General features: G+C 32.2%; 1 protein-coding gene across 2 annotated transcripts in view; it reads right to left on the reverse strand.

The window, feature by feature from the left end:
* The window catches only part of Shrm (Shroom), a 536,569-nt gene that overhangs the window by 94,796 nt on the left and 421,480 nt on the right, over positions 1 to 20,293 (reverse strand). For both annotated transcript variants that reach the window (XM_076408913.1, XM_076408912.1), the window contains 6 exons: positions 19,628 to 19,946; positions 9,499 to 9,866; positions 8,262 to 8,583; positions 1,895 to 2,167; positions 1,675 to 1,836; positions 1,445 to 1,612 (listed from right to left, as the gene is read on the reverse strand). In XM_076408913.1, the coding sequence (XP_076265028.1) occupies positions 1,445 to 1,612; positions 1,675 to 1,836; positions 1,895 to 2,167; positions 8,262 to 8,583; positions 9,499 to 9,866; positions 19,628 to 19,946 (1,612 nt within the window). The remainder of the gene's footprint in view (positions 1 to 1,444; positions 1,613 to 1,674; positions 1,837 to 1,894; positions 2,168 to 8,261; positions 8,584 to 9,498; positions 9,867 to 19,627; positions 19,947 to 20,293) is intronic.

Consider the following 20,293-nt stretch of genomic DNA (forward strand, 5'->3'; position numbering starts at 1 on the left):
TAAATGTTAGCCTAAAATTTTTTACAGGTTTATTAAAAATTATATTTAATTTATTTTGAAAAAATATCCAGAAATATCGATACATCGACGAAAATATCGATATTTTTTTCAGAAAATATCGATACATTCATATATAATATTAATATATTATTATTATTAACATATTCATATTTTTTCTGCATCTCTACTGTGAACTAAGTTAATTGCATTTCTTTTAGAGAACAGATTGTTCTTGATTTTTTTTAAAATAAACTTGACAGGGTTGTTTATTTAATAAACCATCGTACCAAATATAGGTTACAAATTCAATAAATGATTAGAAACACTTTTTAAGTTAATGTTGCAATTAGTACCATTAAAAATTGTGTACTATTGTTTTTACATAAAACCTAGAATTGCTTAAGATATTGTAGATATTTGATTCATAAAAAAAATTAAATAAAATACATTCACTGATACCTGTAGTTTTAGTATATACATATTTTGTTTTTTGAACAAAGAAAAAAAAGCGTGTTTTTTATGTTTTTATTTCATCACGTTGCATTTTCTGTCATACGCAACGTCGCACATCTCTTATCTCGTGGCCTTGCAATTATTAAGTTTATATCGACATTTCTACAATCTTTTCTGACTAATATTTATTGCGCATTGTCCTTCGGTACCCGTTTACTAATTATCTAAGCGTTCAACCTTGAAAGATGTCCAGGTCATAGCAGTATCGGAATAATAATATATGTGGGTACGATAACCCTCTGTCCACAATGGTTTTATGAATTATTGAAGGCGCAGATTAGCACCGTTAAAACAAAAAGAAAAGGAAACGTCATTAAAATTATTAGACTTGTCAAAACACGCTCCAATAGTTCGAGGAGCTTCGATCATAAATTAAAGATTAGTTTTGAAATATATGTTGTAGTTGTGTCGAAAACGATGTTTGGTTACTTCATAGGAGTTATTTCAAACTCCATCCACCAGAGGCACTGATATCAAGAAAAATGAGGAGTGGAAAAATGATGGAGGACTAGTTTCATATGAGATAATCGTGTTTGCATTTATAACAACTGTGTAGGTGTTATTAACACTGAATTTTTTAAATTTTTTATATCTTCATTTTATTAAAAGTTTATTTATTATACCTAAATATCCCTGTGACAGTAAATTACATTTCATAAAAAATTCTAATATTTTTTTAATATATATTACTATATCATTTACGATAGGGAAAAAATAGGCATAATAATTCTTATAATAAAAAAACAATTTGGTTGATTTATATAAAAGTCGAAAAAAAAACACTAATTAAGACGTGTTTCAATATAGGCAACCCATTAAATATATTCACGTTATTTCAGTATTTTTTTGTAAGATGGCACTGCTTCGATATGTTTATTTAAGTCAATAATTCATTAAGATTAAACTATTTATAAATTCGTTAGGTACTTACAGTGATGCCGATCTGCTTTCCCTCATGCCCTCTTTTGGCGGTGACATCCTGGAACGGTGATCGTGAGATATCTTCGCTCTCATGCTCTGATTGATTCTCATATGTCTGGGTTGAAGGGGCGGCGGGGTATCCTTCACCTGACTTTCGGCTATTGATGATCTCTGATGCCTGGAATAATCAGTCGTGGTGAATCCTAGCAACATTTAATTATACGTTATAGTGATTCTTACTTATGGCTTTCTGGTTTTGTCGACGGAGGGATGGAATGCTTCTTGTAATCTTCTCTGTGTATGGGTTTTAGCTGTTCGGAACGATGCTGGTCCGACATGCCGTTAACTTTCTGACTGACAGCGATGCTTCCGTTGATAACCAATTTTTGACTCGACGGGTATCTAAAACACCGACGTGAAAGTCAAGAATCATTCGAGGATATTCAGTTTCGGTTACTACCTGGTGCTGGATCTCTCCGCATATCCTCTCTGATTCGGGAAACCGAAACCATGCTCCGTTTTGGCGCCTTTCGGTTCTGGTAGGGCTTGGTATGGTTTACTGCTAACTTGTTGGATGATGTGATCACCCGGTCTCGTTTTTATCAAGGAATAACGTACGGGTCGCTCCGGAATACCCACAGTCTGATTCAGAGGACTCTTCTTGGATTCCACGACGGATTTTTGCACTTGTGGCTGAGGTATTTGATGCCCTGACGTCGCGTTCTCTTTTAATCTGCAATTAAAACAAAACTATTTGAGTAATGGGCGACCAGATTAATTAAAACAATTATTATTGAAAATAATTGCCGAGAGGAATTTTAATTCGGCCGCATTCACCATTCCAGCGTAATAGTGGGAATATGGAAGGTTCTAACGGAAATCATCCGCAGATTTATGTTATTGCTTCGATTTTGCTCCGTCGCTAATGGACATATGTATGCTTATATCATAAATTAGTGTTCAATTAGTGGATTTTTAGTAAACCATGTTAAGCGGAAATAATATAACCGTGTGGTTAATATTTCCACCATATGCTCGGTAACAGTAAACAAGGATTAGCGTCATGTGAATTGTTTCCATACTATTTTAAATATATGTAGATGCATATTTTCACAATATGGAATTTAAATTTAATATGGATCGGATTTGTTATTATGATTTCTTGTTGAAAGTCATAATTGTTTATTTTCTACCACTTTGTAATCTAGTAATCCTATTTTATATAAAAATTTTACGATACGTACAAATAATGGTAAAGTGGAATGACCTAGTAAATAATTTTACTAAGTTTATTCTACAGAATGATTTTTATACAGTTGTTGGTATTTATATATAGGTTAATTCAGTAAAATATTATACGAATTTGGGCAATTGAAGCTTTGCTCATAAATTCTCATTATATTTTAGTTGGGGACAATACTGGCTGATCCGTCCGAACTTGTAACCAAAGCATCAACCTATAAAATTCGTCTAGTTTTCAAAAGTCTGCAAAACTTTTTTGTTGTTTGATTGTTGTTGTTGTTGTACATTATATAGATACGATTATATAGTCTATTTGAGTTCGAACATGTAACCGAACCAGCCTGTGAAAATCGTCCGGTTGCCAAACGTATACAAAATCTTGAAGAAAATAGAAATAAGAGGTTATAACCTATAAACTATTGTCGCTGTAGAATTAAGTGTAGTTTTTAGATGTACTATAATATTAAAATGAATTATATTTGATAACACTTTAGTTTCATTATTATATTAAAACTCAGAGTTGATGTGGCAACATTGCGACGTTTTGACGTCACAAATATTGATGACGTATATACAAAAAAGCTTTGAATAGTTTATATGGGGGGTTTTTATTGGAAACAATATTATTGTATTAGAGTGCCGAATATTAATAAAAATAAAATATAATGTTAGATTCGCTGACAAGAAATTGTCTACATACCTTGATGTTAGTTCTATTGATGACTAAGTTTATGAAATATATAACAATGAATAGCTTTTTTAATATAAGCATAATATAATACAATTATTCTAGAGATAACTGTTAGTCTAGAAAGTTTCCATAGAAAACTTAAGGATATGCAGTTCTTTGAGGGATTTAAATAGTGTAAGGATAATACCCACGAAGAGGTTTAACGGAAACTTTCAGATTTTGATTTTAAAATAATACAATTCTTAAAGACATATAATATTAGGGAAGATTTATTATTTCAGCTTGTGTATAGACATAGAGATTTTTAAATAGAACATTTGTAAAGACGCTATTAAAAAGAGTGTAAAGACAACAAAAGTTGATGGAAAAAAGTAAAAGTTGGAATAACATTTTATTAGGTTTTACTACTTTAATATTTTTAAAAAATCATTGCAAGTATATTGTTCTTCATTCCAAGTACAAGGGCGACTATCATGGAGACAAGAACTATAACACATTTTTGCAGTAGTTTGAAAATTAGCTATTAAAGAACCTAGAACAACTATCAGATATTCTTATGGAACTTCACAATACTATAGCTAATTGGTAGAAAAGATCCTAACAAATATATCGACATTACAGTCTTGTCAAGAATGGCTTGTAAAATATAAACTAAGTTTTGAGGTTACCATGTTAAAGAGTGACCTATAAAAGAGGCTAAGTGACCTATAAAATCTATATATGTTAAATCTTGTGAAATTAACACCCTCATAGATGTATACCTCTGTGAAAATGTTAGGTTTCGTGCTTGAAACGTGCATTTGCGGCACGCTTTACTTTTCTTATCGCCACCGACAAGAAAGGACCAATTTGAACCATTCGTTGATCGAAAAACCTCCAGAATGGACCCAAAGACACGGCAAAGTGATTTTATCTGACGATAACGCTCCGTTTCATAAAGCAAAACCGGTCAAGGAGACGTTGAAAACACTTGGATGGGACATATTATCGCACCCGTCGTATTTTCCAGACCTTGCCCTGTCCGACTATCAACTTTTAGTATTAATGGGACCAGCGATTGCACAGCAGCACTTCGCCAGTTTCCAAGAAGTTGGAAAATGGCTCGATGAATGACTTTCCTCAAAGGTCAAACAGTTTTTCTGGGATAGTATCGATAAATTGCTTTTAAATAAATTTTCTTGAAAATTATGTAGTTTTATGACTTTATACACTTTATACACCTAGTATAGTATCCAGTGCAAATATATATGTCCTGCAAATTTTTCGAATTTATTTTCTCGTGAATTCAAATGAAATAATATATTCAATTAACTATTTAAACAAGCTTTAAGTTTAAGTAAATAGAGCACGATGCGGTATTGCCGAAGAAGAAATTGAGCAAAAAAACGTTTCACAGTCGAGCGGAATTTGCGGAAATTCCATAGCACCTCTGTGCAATCGCTGTAACCAGCAAGATATGCAAATGGTCCCATGGGCGTTTGATAGCGCAAAAACTCGATGACAGTATATTAGTCGCTGAACAAATACGGCGTCTCGAAAGAAAGTTACTCGTCGATCTTGTTTGATTTTTTGGATTTCGTGCGATCTTTTTCGATCCGATCGCTTCGTGCAATTACGCGATGAAATGGAAAGTCTTCGCCCGTTGCGCCTGATTAATCGTCTTATCCTCTAATGGAGGGTATTGAGAAAAAATCGATACATGTAGGCGTGTGGTTTTAATGGTGCACTTATGCATACATTTCTGATAAAAATATATTGCTGGAGGTTGAATAAGCCTCGGAAATTGATAACGTCTGTCTTTCTGACGTTTTTTAAAGTAGAACAATATCGTGTTGGGTGTATTGGATTGTGTCTACTTAAGATATTCGCTAATTAGGTTTATTATAATAATATGTTTTGTATATACGTTATATTGCATGACATGATGCGAGATGTCTAGAGAGAGCGGTTTGGTTTATAAGGTATCACCGTTCAACAAGTCGGCCCTTCTTCCGTAAAATAAATGTTATCATTGTTTTCAACCTCCTAACAAACAGGCAGAGCAAGCTGGATGTTACATGCCTATATCGCTGCGACCTGCGATATCAAAATTATTTGGGAAACTGGTGTTCGGAATTCGAAAACACCAGTCGACAATCGACCAAGTTCACAAAGTAACAGCGGTTGTTAAAAAGGCATTCAAAAATGCTGCCTCGCAATATTCCTAAACGTTCCACAAACTTTTAACGTTATGTAACATATTCGGGATTAGTTTACAAAGTACCGCGGAACTACCGCGGAATTACTGTTGACTGCTGAAATAATATCTTTTTGAAATAATATTTAGTCTAATGAAGAGGCATTCTCATCACTTAACCCTATTTCGGCTGGAGTTTCCCAGTCCCCTGTGTCTGGTCTATGTTATCCCAACAACAAAAGATACAGTACTTGGAACATTTGCCGACGACACAGTTATCATAGCAAAAGATCTCTGTCTAAGTCTGTATAAAAAGCAGCAAGTATCAGTCAACAAGATGTAAAAATGGACAGAGACTGGAACCTGTAGGTTCATAGCTTCAAATATATCCATGTTAATTTTGCGTTGCGGCGAAATTGCAAAAATCTATTATATCACTCGGCATAATGTTCTTCATCGTCTCTGCTTTCGTTATATTTTTATTTTATACGTATTTTTCTTCTTTAGACATATCTCCGTTAGTATATACTCTATGTCTTAATTTGGATATTCCTTTTTTTTTCGCTTTCCCTCCCTACATTCTCCTTGTTCCTCTCTTATTTATTTTAATTCTTGCGGTATTTCCTCTTTAAAAGTTTATTAAACAGTTCTTCTATACCTTTTCCGGTCTTTAGGCTTGTTTTAGTTTTTACACCCTTCATTCTGTAGTTACTATTATTTATGAGCCAGTTTGGCAACAACGCGATCGTATTCGGCGTGTCGCAAGCACCTACTATTCGTGTTCAGATAACCCCTTTAACCCCACACTACTATTATCTATATTTACATTTGTATTTCACAGAATTCTCAATACAACATCATTGTTATAAATGCATCGCTGTCAAACCACTTGGCTAATTTGTTTTTCACTTTTACACTCATTTTAATGGATTTGTAACAATTGGGAGATGAAACAATTGGATGTTGCAACGTTGCCACAATTCAACCGTTTTGTATATGTCCAAAGTGCATTAATATCTTCGGCAATATCTCCACTATCAACATTACCGTTGCTTTTATTGCAAAAATACATATTTTAAAGTGGCAAAATCTTTTGCGCTACAATGGAGTGATCTTTATGAGGCGACTCGATCGAGTAAACGCTTCAAATCGTAAAGATAGCCGGCGAATATACAGCAACAAGTTGAAGAATTTCACCCGATATGCAATAACGCCCTATCTAAATTGGTAAAAGCTTTTATATTGTGCACAATTTTAAGCTTGAAACGTTCAAAAAACTGTGAAGTTATCTAGAATTTCAGTTATTCCGAATTAGGTTACCATCTTCTTATCTGCAGCGTAGGTTTAACATAAATTCGCGCTTGGATATACTGTATTACTTTCAATCCAACGTAGGTAGTAACACAGGAGTTATTGGCTTTGTTAGAAAAAGTTCGTTGACTAATTCTACACTTTTGTTAAAATTAATAAGTAGCCCATTATTTGATTTATTTTAACATTGTATGCGTTAAAAATGATATTATTGAAGTAAATATTGGTAAAAAAAGGTTGGAAGCGTTGAAATACTAGAATTTTATAGCATTACGTAGAATCTTGTAAAAATAATCAGTTGCTAAAATATTGACTGGACAGATAACTGATTGTTTGAGATTTGAGATTTTACGAAAAATTTAAATAGAAAATTAGAGGGTGCTCATAAAGAAATGGCAAGAATTCAATAGAAACGAAAATGAGCTCACGAATTTAATTTAAATAAAGTAAAAGGTTGTTTGTAACTGCTTTTAATTGTAATTTAATTGCAATGCATTTCATTCATTGCCAGGCAAAAAGAACAGTTTTTTGTAACGTATTGTGATAAGGGATAAAATGTAGATCTTCCACGAAAAATTAAAAATAGTTAAATTTTGAATTGTGATAAACAATCATAAGTATAAACTCATGATTAAAACATTAGTTTGTTAATATTAGCAAGATGTATCGTATAGGAGTGGCCAATACCGAATTAAACTGTTGCTGCATGTTTACCAAGGTCACTAGAACAGTTGTACGACATATTGTTGCAAAAAAGGAATCATCAGTAGCAAATAACAAACACATATGATGACATTTGTGAAAGATATATTGTAGCAGCTATAATGAAAACTTTTGATTAACCCACACTCATCAGACATAGACCTTTTTGGTTATCACTTAGTCATGTCATGTCATTGATGCAGCAAGAAGTATTGTTACGGTATCCTCATATTTCCATCAAGATCATAACGGCAATTTGGACCTATGGACCTAATAAAATCAACTAATAATCCAACGACGCCAAAACAAAGTTCTTCAATTAATTATCAATGCTTATCGCTACGTAAATAAAAAAGAGCTGTACGATGACCACGAAATCAAATGGATATACGAAATGATCCAAGATTTCGCCATAAAACATGGAATAAGCTTGCTAAATCACAATAACGTGGAAGCAATACAGCTACTGGACAACACGCAGGAAATCAGAAGATTGAAGCGAACCAAACCACAAGAATTTGTATAGTATATAAGCGTATTCTTAACTCTAGCTTAAGTAGTTTAGTTTTATTTTAATGTGTCAATAATTATAATATATATAATTGTTGTCAATAAATGCAAAAGTAAATGTGAAATAAATTATCTGATGAGAATCATCCGATATCCGTTAATAAACACATTTAATGAGAATAGAAGAATAATTACCGATCGCTAAACTGTTGGTGCCAATCGCTTTCACATTCTGGCGGAGGTGGCGGCAATGGTGTGTCGTTATCGAAGACTTCGTGCTCCAATACGGTTGGCGGCGAAGGGGGCGGTAGATCAGGGCTGGGCACTCTCTGGTCCTGAAACAGATCCGGGAATGCGTTTCGTAAATTCGGATTCTTCGGCGGCCTCTCGGGCGGTTTTTCGGGCACATAATCATCGATGGAGATGGAGGGACCAACAATAACGGGTCCCAGCAGATCGGTGGACAGGCTGCCGCAGGAATTGCTGTGTTGGTGACGAGGACTGACCATTCCGTTACCTTGAAGAAGAAAATATTTTGATTATTCATTATTTCGCATCATATAAACCACAAAAAAACTGGCTGAAAAATCCCGGGCCTAACACATATATGACGCTAGTTTCACCACTTTTTCAGTTAGTACTAACCTTCTGTTAAAATTTCATGATATTCTATTCATAATTTTATGAGTTATTGTGCTAAGAGTGACGTTACTTTTATTTTTTCTTAAACAATGGATCAAAAACAATTTCGTGTTTTAATTTTATGCTCCTTCTTGATGGAAAAATACACCGTTCAAGCGAAGCAATGGCTTGAAAAGTGTTATAAGGATTCCACTCCATCAGAAACAACAATAAAACGTTGCTTTGCTAACTTCAAACGTGATAGTAGAGACACCGATGTTGCAGAATGCAGTCCAAATTAGCTGCTAACTCCAGAAGACAAAAATCCACAAAATCATTTTGAATGATCGAGAATTGCTTGAGTTAGCTTACATCGTAAAGATATCAAAAGAACGTGTTGGTTTTATATTGCATGAGCATTTGACTAATGAGAATGCTCTGTTCAAAATGGGTGCCACGTTTGCACATTGCTGACCAAAAACAAGAACGAGTTGATGATTCTGAGCAGTGTTTGGCCATGTTTAAACGTAACACATCGGAATTTTTGTATCGATATGTGACAATGGATGGAATGGAACACTTCGGAATCCAAACGATCGTCATCTGAGTGGACAGCAACTGGTGTCAGGCCTAAAGAATAATTGTTATACAAAAGTGATATTGAAATATTAGAGCGGCGATGGGGTGATTCTGTAGCTCTTGATGGAGGTTACGTTGATATATGCTTTGTTACGCCTTACGTTACGAAACTTTTCAGCCTATATGTTGTATTGTTAAATATCCAAAAGTAATTTAAATTAAAGTTATTTACCTATGTTATCGGTTGTTTTTGATTCCAACGACGACGCCAGACTATTCCTTTTGGAGTTATTGGCTGACGCATAATCACTGGCCGAGGACGCTCTTCGCGACGGTAGCGACACCTTCGCCTTGGGACTGGCGACGACGGTCATTTGCTGGTTCTGGGCGAGTTGCGGCTCGGATCGCCAGTTGGACTTGTTGCTGTTCTGCTGGTGCCTTTCATAGAAAGACAGCAGCGCCTTCTTTTGGATGGCCTTAAGAGTAGGATCAGGAACTTTCTGTTTCTTGTTAGGGTCTAAGTACGAGTATTTCTGTTGTTTCTCTAATTCACTAATTCTATCTGCTACGGAAAGAGCTGATTGTAATGATAAAGATAACCTGTTGAAAGAAAAAAAAAACAGTAGTAAATAATAATAGTATAATTTATTTAATTAATTTTGCTCCAATAGCGCATAATAAAAACGAATATCATCAACTTAGCAATCACTAAAATAGCACTAATTTTTTATATAATTAGCATTAATATAATATAACAACTTTCAAAAACTTTATTCATCAAAGTACTTTGCTTCATAGGTGATCTATAGCCCTTCCTAATGCAAGTCATAGATGGCGCTGAGTATAATGTTATATACAATTTGTAAAAATATAAAATTCATTTTAAACTCGGAGGGTATTTTGTTTTTCTTTTTACTTTAGACAAATGGCGACAAAATGCTGCCTGATTGGTTAGAACACGTAACCGAATGTAAAATTAGATTTCTGTTGGTAATGGTCGACACTGTTGTCAATTGTCTACAACATTTTCAAAATGTTATTATAATAATTAGAAATTACAAAACCGGAAAACGTTGTAAACCACAATTCTCAGTTAATGCGGCGTCCAGACGTCATGAATTTGGATGACGAGCATTGACTGTTTATTAAACTGATTATATTTTGTGCATAATTTCATTAATACCATTTTTATAGAACGATTTTATTTTTATTTTCAAAATATAGCTCAACCTCGTAGCTATAGTTAACATACTTCTTCATTTATGCTAAACCCAAGATATTGATATACTTGTAAATAAATAGTACCATAACCATAGTAACTTTTAAATTAACGGCCAAATTGTTATAAAATTTTGACCGCTCCCGTTTGAACATTTGTATTATCAAGTTCGGATTTTGCGATATTGAAGTTTTTGATAATCATGGAAAAAAGATAAATCAATGGAAAATCGTATTATCTACAAAATTAATGTATTGAATAGGGTGAAAAAAGTCCAGCTACCATTTTGATTGTGCGCCATCTTAGATATGTGACGTTTAGCTCAGTTTCGCTTTAACCATTGTGTGGTGTAGACGTCCGAATTTTGTTATGGATAAATATATGCCACAAGAACAAGCAGAAATGGTGTCTGAAAGCTGTCTGGTGAAATTGAAGAGTTTTCGTCTCCCATCCACCAAAAACAACTGTATGGTATGGTATTCATGCTGGAAACATCATGTTCACAACTTGTTCAATAAATTAATTATTGAAAAGCGTTCTTCCGTGAAGACTCATTTCGCAAAGTGGCGATTTAACATGGCCAGCTAGATCTCCGGATTTAACAGCACCAAACATTATCTTTAGGGGTTTTTCAAAATCAAAAGTTTATGTGGATAAGCCCCAAACGATTCAATATCTTAAAGACAATATTCGTCACGAAATTGAAGAAATTCAGCCTCAGATGTTGCAGGATGCCGTGAAAGATGCCTTAAAAAGAACCAAAAGTTGCATAGCGCATCGCGGTCACCATTTAGCCGATATAATTTTTCAATCATAGCGAAAAAAAAAATTAAAGACCAAATAAACTTTCTATGAAGACCAAACTTACATATCTTTTTTTTTTTGAGCAAATATATAGGCAATCAAATTGCTAGCGGGGCTTTTGCCCCATGTTGTATCATTGTTTGCACTTGCTATCGCTATATCTTAAGAAATATTCCAACAATACTCGTATGGAAGAAATAAGGTGGCGATTGTTTCTATTAGGTGAGTTAAAGGTTCTTATTGAAGTCGTCTCAATATGAAAGCACCTTAAGAACTCAAATAACACAGAATCACGTTCAAGTAGTCGAAATAATTTTTAATTTTGATATCAGAAAATCCCCTGTAAATATAAATAAATGACAAAAAATATTAATGAAAAAAATATTACAAGATACAATGTAAATTGACCTTTTGTTCTAAGTAAGAATATAACCAGATAACACAGAAACAAACGTTAGCGAATGTCTAGTTTAGTGAGATTGTTCGAGAATACCATCATGTCACTGTATCAAAGGCCACCTTTTATTATGAACAAGCCGAAAAAAAAAACATGCCTCTAATATTCTGTTCTAACCTTTAGCAACGCCGAAACGATCGCCACGAGATCAGTACGTTTTACCACCGCCATTAATAACAATAATAAAAAAAGAACAAAGGTGTTTTGTGCAAGGTAAACAATGCAATTGTAGACTGGGAGGGTACCTCCTAGCGTAATATTTCTTTAATTCATACAGGCTGGTATTTAAACTCATTGGCAATCGGTCACAAATGAACTGTGCAGACGCGAAATGACATTATCTGCTTTAGTTTCTTATACAGGATGTATTAAATGCAGGAGATGGTATAATACCGGTGCGGAAGACATAAATAACCTTGACGCTTTACTCGTAGGATACATAAAATACGTTTATTTTATCAGTCTTTTACAGATTCCAACGGATTAATTCACCCAATCAACAATTATCTGATAAATAAACGATATCAAATATTAAGCAGGAAGCGCCTTTATCTCTTATCCGAGTCTAATAAACGTTCATTATTTGTTATTTTTTTAAAAGAAATGCTATAAGGGTGCATTAAGCATTAATCCATCTAACCGTTTAGCGATATCTGGAAAGGAATGGAAGACATAGAGAGTAATATTTGTTTAAAAAAAAATTAGACAATATTGTTAAAAATGTAAAAGAATTGTATCTAAGCAAAATAAAAATAATTTCTTTATACTGAATACTTTTTATAATACTTTTTAGTAAATATATATAGTCATAATATTAGATATTGTATTAATTTTAAACTGTTCTTGTCTGTTTTATTTAATAACTATCATATAGACACTTGTACATATATTTGATCATATATATAACAGGTCAATTGAAAAGTCCCCGGCTTGACACATAGATGGTGCTACTAGAACTTTCAGAAGATGCGTGGATAAATTTGGCAGCTGTCGCATTATTAGTTTGTGAATTATAGCATTTTGAGTGAAGCAACTTTTGTTATTGTGAAAAAATGGTTAAAAAGGAATTTTTCGTGTTGATAAAATATTGCTTTTTGAAGCGAAAAATACGGTTGAAGCAAAAATTTGGCTTGATGCCGCGTTTCCGGACACTGCCTCAGAAAAATCAACCATCAAGGATTGGTATGCTAAGTTTAGACGTGGTGAAATGAGCACCGAAGACGGTAACCGCAGTGGACGCCCAAAAGAGGTTGTTACCGACCAAAACATTTAAAAAATCCACAAAATGATTTTGAATGACCGTAAATTGAAATTGAATGAAATAGCAGACACTCTAAAGATATCAACTGAACGTATACATCATATCATTCACGAATATTTGGGTCCAGTCCATTTTCCAATAGACAGTCATCGAGTGGATTGCACACCACGAACCCGCTCCAAAGCGTGGCAAAACGCAACAGTCGGTTGGCAAGGTTATCGCGTCCGTATTTTGGGGTGCGCATGGAATAATTTTCATTGGCTACCTTGAAAAAGGAAGGACCATCAACAGCGTTATTCGACCGTTTGAAGTACGAAATCGCCAAAAAACGGTTGCGTTTAAAGAAAAAGAAAGTGCTACTTCACCAAGACAATCCACCCTGTTACAAATCAGTGAAAGCGATGGCAAGAATCCATGAATTGGTCTTTGAATTTCTTCCTCATCCACCGTATTCTCCAGATCTGGCCCCCAGCGACCATTTCCTTTTCTCAGATCTCAAAAGAATGCTTGTTGGGAAGAAATTTTCGTCGAATGAAGTCGTGTGATTGCCTAAACTGAGGCCCATTTTGAAGTAAAGGACAAATCGTACGACAAAAATGGTATCGAAAAGTTGGAGGGTCGCTATAATCCGTATATCACCCTTGAAAGGAATTATGTTGAATAACAAAAAAATAATTTTGCCAAAAAATGTGTTTTACTATGGTAGGCCGGATACTTTTCAAATTTATCTGTTACAATGTCAGTTTGTCTTTGTATTATGTTTATATTATGATTGATAGGTTCAGATTTTTGGCAAAATAAATTTAGATTTTAAAAGCCAAAAACATTTTGTTTAAAGGTCTAATAGAGGAAAAATTATATTTCTAGTAAACGTGGACTAACATGAGAAGATGGTGTTCATTTCAGGGTTATTAATAACAAAAAACTTTTCAACATCATTAACTAGGGTATCTACGCTTTGTCAAAGAAAATAACTTTTACAAAACAAGCTATCCTCTGCAGGGAAGTTCTATACTATCCCACAAAAATAATGTTACATTAGTTCCTTTTTAAGATATCGGGTTTTATTAGTTATTTACTAGTTTAGCTACTTACTAGCTTTTTTCTAGTTACTTGGTTATGTAGTTAAAATATTACTAAATTTACCTACAACCAAAGTATTCATATACCAATAAATATGAATAATACGATTATCCCATAGAGTAAGTAAAAAGAAAAGAAAATAATTCGAATTAAAATACCAAAAGTAATGGTTAGAAATATAAATTTCTTATAATATTATCTTATATATTATATAATTTTAAATTATCGATATCTAATAAGTTGTTTTTGAACGAACAAATGTTTGAACGTATATGGACTGAAGGATTTTAGTTCTGGGGAAGTTCTGCGAGAAGTAACATCAACATAATACAAGTTTCTCAGAATATAGTCGTGAGAAGTATTTTTGATGCACCCTTATAACATAGACCCAATTACACTGTCAGATAGTAAATTAAGAGATTCGCAAGAGATGAGGAAATACTTCATTCTCATGTTAACGCCAAAGGACTGCAACTCTTGGACAACACTGAATAAGGACGCAGACTCAAGAGAACCAAACCGTTTGATCCTGTGTAGATATATAGTGAAATATACTAAATGATAAAAACACTGAAAAGTGCGAAGAAAAACAAAGAAACAAGAAAAGTAATTTTTTTTATTAAAGACTAAGTAAGGGCCAATGGTCTTGCTAGATAAGCACCTCTATAATGAATTCTAAAGAAATCCCAACGTTAAAATATTTATTGTTGCATTCTATTTACAAGTTTTTACACAAAATTATGTGTAAACATCACAAAATCATGATCAATCATCATTACATCCAATATATAAGTAATATTTGCCGTTTAAATGCTTTCCAAGCAAAACATAACGTCTTTGTTACCAGATAACAAAACAACATTAATTTTCAATGTGAGATAATTATGTTATATATAACAACAAATATATATGCGGTTAAATTAAACTAGCAATGATGATTATATATAATAACAAAAATATATAGGTCACATATTAACTGTACATTTTCTAGTTAAATGACGAATGCAAAAGAATACCTAAACATTTCGAAAGTTTATTGTTATTGTTTGTTAGATTTTCTCACGCGAATGAAAGTAATATTTTGTATTCTACGTATTATTAATTTGTTATTTATTATGTTTGTACGTAGTGATTATATGCTGATTTTTTAAAATTTATATTCTAAATTTTCCACAAAAATTAAATGAGTTTTAATATTTATAAATCTATAATAAATTTATCATAGAAATAATATAGTATATAGTCTAGTATATCGTAATTTAACTGCCTTCAAAGTTGGTCAGTCAGTACATTGTGTGTATATAATGCAATATAAAACACGCGTAGTAAATGGGTTATATAAGGTTTCTGTTTATTTTTATATTAAATTTTACAATGATTATTCTGTACATATTTTGTTTTAAAACGTTTAAACATTTTTGTGATTGATTATTTTATACTTTTTAGCGAGTTCCTTATTTACTTTTTGAAGTCGATTCAATTTATTTGTTAAAAATATTTTATAGTTCTTGTATCTTCATTTAAAATGATTGTATAATTACAACATTTGAGGCTTTGTGATTAAGTTGCCTTGATAGAGTTTTAGTGTTTTTAGCAGATAGATAATTTATTAATAAAATACATACAAATTTAAGATAATATTACAATCAAAATAAAGATAAGAAAACAAATGAAATAATATAAACAAGAAAGGAATGAAATACGAAACAGTTCAACAAAAGCAGAACAAGGTGTTTACAAGTCAACTACATATATTTATCATATTCAAGAAATAAAACTGTTTATTTGTTTTTTTATACTCCTCTGTATATTTCGTGATGAATCTGCTTGCAATAGTTAGACAGATTATTTGAATTCGATATTAAGTTTGCACCATTTCTACCATCTGCCGATCATATAATTTTAGAAAGTTCTTATAATTTGTTTTATATATTTTTTTATATATAACAAAGAGTGAATTATTAAATAGCTTGTGATAGGGATGCGATTTCTCAAAAAATATCGATACTTCCCGCCGACATTCTTTGGGGCTGATATATCGATATATTGATGTATTTTTGGGCTGATATTTTTCGATAATTTCTAAGTATCGATAGTTGTAAATGAGAAAATCGAACTTTTGGTTGCAGGGTAAAATATCGATATTAAAACCTAGGGTTTTCGAAGGAGGATATCGAGCTTTTGTTTTACGATTTGCCCCGATCAGTGGTTTGGTATTGACATTTTTTGTTTGCCGTTAGAATATAGATCGATATTTTTCTCCACAGCTGACATTAAAATTTATCAGTTTTTTATTTTATTGTTTTGTCATTTTTCATTTTTAAATTAATAACTTTATTTTTTATGACTGTCGTGCAGTAAAATGACAAGGACTAATTATATTGGAGTCTAGCTGTTAATCAATTTGCAATTTATGTTTTAAGTAAGTTATTATTTAAAGTTGTAAAAAAGATATATCTTTTTCGGTGTCATATTATTTTAAAAGAAGAACAGTTTCTAAATTAATAGATGTCAGTTTACAGTTCTTGTTAATTTTACAAGATAATCATCTCAGAATGGTTGGAGGAATCTCTGCGGAAGGCTTTAATAAAAAAAAACGACATAATAACATGTTCGCGAACACAACGCCTGTTCGGTTACAACGTTAAAACGATTTTCTCAAAAGACATTAATTCCGATGATTTAGTTCTAAGCATTGGCTACCAAAGAGGAACAGGGATATTTTACGTCCAATCGCCTGAATAGCCAGGAGCGAGACGCCGAGGAAAGAAACAATCTTCCGTTGTATAATGTCATTGGTACAAAACTATCTCCCACATACCGAACCAACAATTATAAGAGATGAAATTAATGTTTATACGTATCCATAACTGTTGCGGTGAATGGGTATGCTTAAAAATAATTTATCGCCTTCTATAAAACGGCTTTTATTATGGACGGTCCGTTTATCTGGTCGCACCACCGGGGTTCCGAGGGCAATTTGCTAATTAAACGTTGATAAAACTCAATTTTTGTTCGTATTTATGATCCTTCCTTAAACCGACTTTAATAAGCATCCGAAACGATATGTATTTCGTTTAATTTGCTTTTTGTTTTATTGCAATAATTCATAAAAGTTGACCATTCTTGCATCTTTTATCGTGTCAATTGCAGTGTTATGACACAGACATTTTCGGAAATGGACGGTTGGAAGAAATAAAAGTTCTTTAACTGTGTCTGCAGATATCTTATTTGATAGAAACTTGATTTTTGATTCTTCCTTCCGCAGACCGCGTTTTTAGGAATGATTGATTTTGAAAGGTTGTTTTATATTTTACGCTTTTTGGTGTATTTTTGAATATACATTTATTTCGCAGCAGAAGCGCGAGGTTCAATTCCCTCTTTACGCTTTTGTAAGCCTATTAGTTCATGAATTCCTGATTTTATATTATTAATATTTATTTGGTTGGTTCCACTGTTGAGGAGTAGATGAAAATAAACAATCTATTTCTACCCAGTAAAGGAGTTAACACACATTGCGTCGCTATTACCGCATTTACTTAAGATTTTGGTGTAAGACGTTTGCCGATTCATAACCTCTAATTATTATTACAAATAATTTCGAGAATTTTGTAGACATTTTATAACATTGTCGGTATTATCAATGCAAATAGAATTTTTTTGACTGATTCGGTTACGTGGTCCGATGCATGACAGTATTCTGTCTCTTTTTAACTAGGGTAAAATGAGAAAGATAGCGAAAATCCGCTCCGAGTTATGTCATGTCCGATGTCGTCAATGACGTGCATTGTTTGTTTAATTGGAAGGGTTATAGAACATTGAACTTGAACTATAGATCATTGAACAAATGGGTGAACGTCAAAATTTAAATATAAATCTAATACTAATAAATATTCATTACCATATGTGTTTAGTTCGAAATTATTTTATGAGAAAACTATTAAGTATTGATTATTGAGTTTTGGATTAGTTTTAGATGGAATATTTATATTCGACTGCTGTGTTACGATAATCAAGATAGGTAAGTAAGATTGCAAAATTGATATTACGGGAATTACACATTTTATTAGTTACTTTTCAATTTTCTTCCTACTCTCTTGCTGTTTAATTGGCTTGGTTATTTACTGCTTGGTTATTTAAAAATATCTATTTTATCAATGAGATATTTTAGATATTTCAGAGTGAAGAACCCGCCAGAATTATTATATAGAGAGATGGGAGCAGCGACAATACATTGAAGTATTGTCATTAAAAAAACACAATAACTAGACATTTAGAAGATGGACAATACAGTGACTTATTGTTCTGGAACAGATAGTCATGAGACAAAACATAGAAGAACAGAAAGAGAAAAAATCATTATGCTGATTTAATTGTAAAAATAAAGTAATGTACACACTAAATTGTGACTGCTGTTGAAATATTAATGATGGTCAGTACATGAAAAATATAAATGTAAATAAGTAATTAGAAGATGTATCCAGGAACACTAAAAAGCTCTCGCCCAAATAATTTCAATCGTTATTTAATTATGATTAAATGAATATTATATCAATATAAAATAAAATATTATGTGATGTAATATTATGTAGTACCATTATACATTAACAGTTTACAATAATATAGCGTATTTACTACAATATACATTCAATATTTGAATAAAAATCAATAGCACTTTTTATGAACTTTTAAATTAACCAAATGCCTCCTATGTTATGTTAATATAATGTTTGTTATCTCACGTACCCAATTAAATATACTGTTAATGAATTCATATTTTCCAAAAAACAAATAAATGTTTGATAAATTATGAAATATATGTTCATATACCAATATATGTTCAGATATTATTGTTTTGTTACGAAATAACACATGGCTAATAAAAATTTATGATAAAAAACATAAAAACATTTAACGGCTACTGGTAACTTTGTTTCCACTATGTTATTTTTTGTGAATTATATTAATATATTAGGTTAATGTTTATGTTTTACACTATAGCGCAATATTTTTTGGCACTAGGAGGCCATAGTAGGTTCTCAATTCTAAAACACCAAATTTTTTGCAAATTCATATCACACCGCTGTTATCTTATTGATTAAAAAAAAATGTGTTTCATTTAAATATAATCTGTAATGATTTTGCTTTTCCTTATATTACATCTTGTACTAAAAAGTAGCGTTGGAATATATATATATATATATATATATATATATATATATATATATATATATATATATATATATATATATATATTTCTTCGAAACAATTAAATATATTTTATCAATAAATCTTTTAAATTGGTACTTAATTTTAACGCTTAATTTATTTAGGTAATTTTGGTAAATTATTATTTATTAATAACTTTGGTATTTATTTTTGTAAATTGGTGGTATAAGGGTTATGAATGGTTATAAGTAATCAATTTTTTAATTCAATCAATTCAATTCAATCAATTTAATTCAATTTTTTTAATTAATTTAACTTATTAATAACCAAAATTTCAGTAAAAGGGTTATTTCGTGCTTGTAACTTACCTATTTTTAGAACTATTACTAACGCCGCCGCTTTCTTGTTGTCGATCGTTGTTGTTGTCCTGAACGGTGTAAGTTGTCACCGGGAACAGTTTCAGCTTATTCACCGTGTTATTCCTGGTTTCCTTCTCGATCCATCCTTCCTTTGTCGCGTTCTGTTGCCCTTCGGCTTGGCCGGTCATGTACAAAACGCTCTCCGAGTGGTGACGTTGCGGAGTTTGGACTCGAGCACTATGTGCAATCAACTGTCTGGACGACGGGCTGGATTGATTAGCCAGGTGAGAACAAGAATTGCTGGCAACCGACACGTCACTCATTGAACCTGTAAATATATTTAAAATTTCAAATTGTTTGATTTGTTTCAATTTGATTCATAGAAGTTATAACAAATCTGTGACTGATAAACTGATTAAAGAGAATATAGTAATAATACAGAACGATTCGGTTTATAGTATACAAATATTGGTATTTAGTATTTATGAAATATGGCCTATAAAATAGTTTTTAAAGTTTTTTTTAAATTTAAAGCATCTTCTTCAGAAGAGAAGCGCTGCTCAGATAGGTTATAACAGGAAACAAATAGTAATCAGAAGGAGAGAGCCCTGGAGAATACGGAGGACAAGAAAAATATTGTCGTGTCTTTGCTCGTATTCCGGCTGGTTTTTTTTG

This window comes from Rhynchophorus ferrugineus, unplaced genomic scaffold, assembly GCF_030347505.1.
Source record: "Rhynchophorus ferrugineus isolate W39M unplaced genomic scaffold, kcgeb_rfMv2 rfM6, whole genome shotgun sequence".
Taxonomy (NCBI): domain Eukaryota; kingdom Metazoa; phylum Arthropoda; class Insecta; order Coleoptera; family Curculionidae; genus Rhynchophorus; species Rhynchophorus ferrugineus.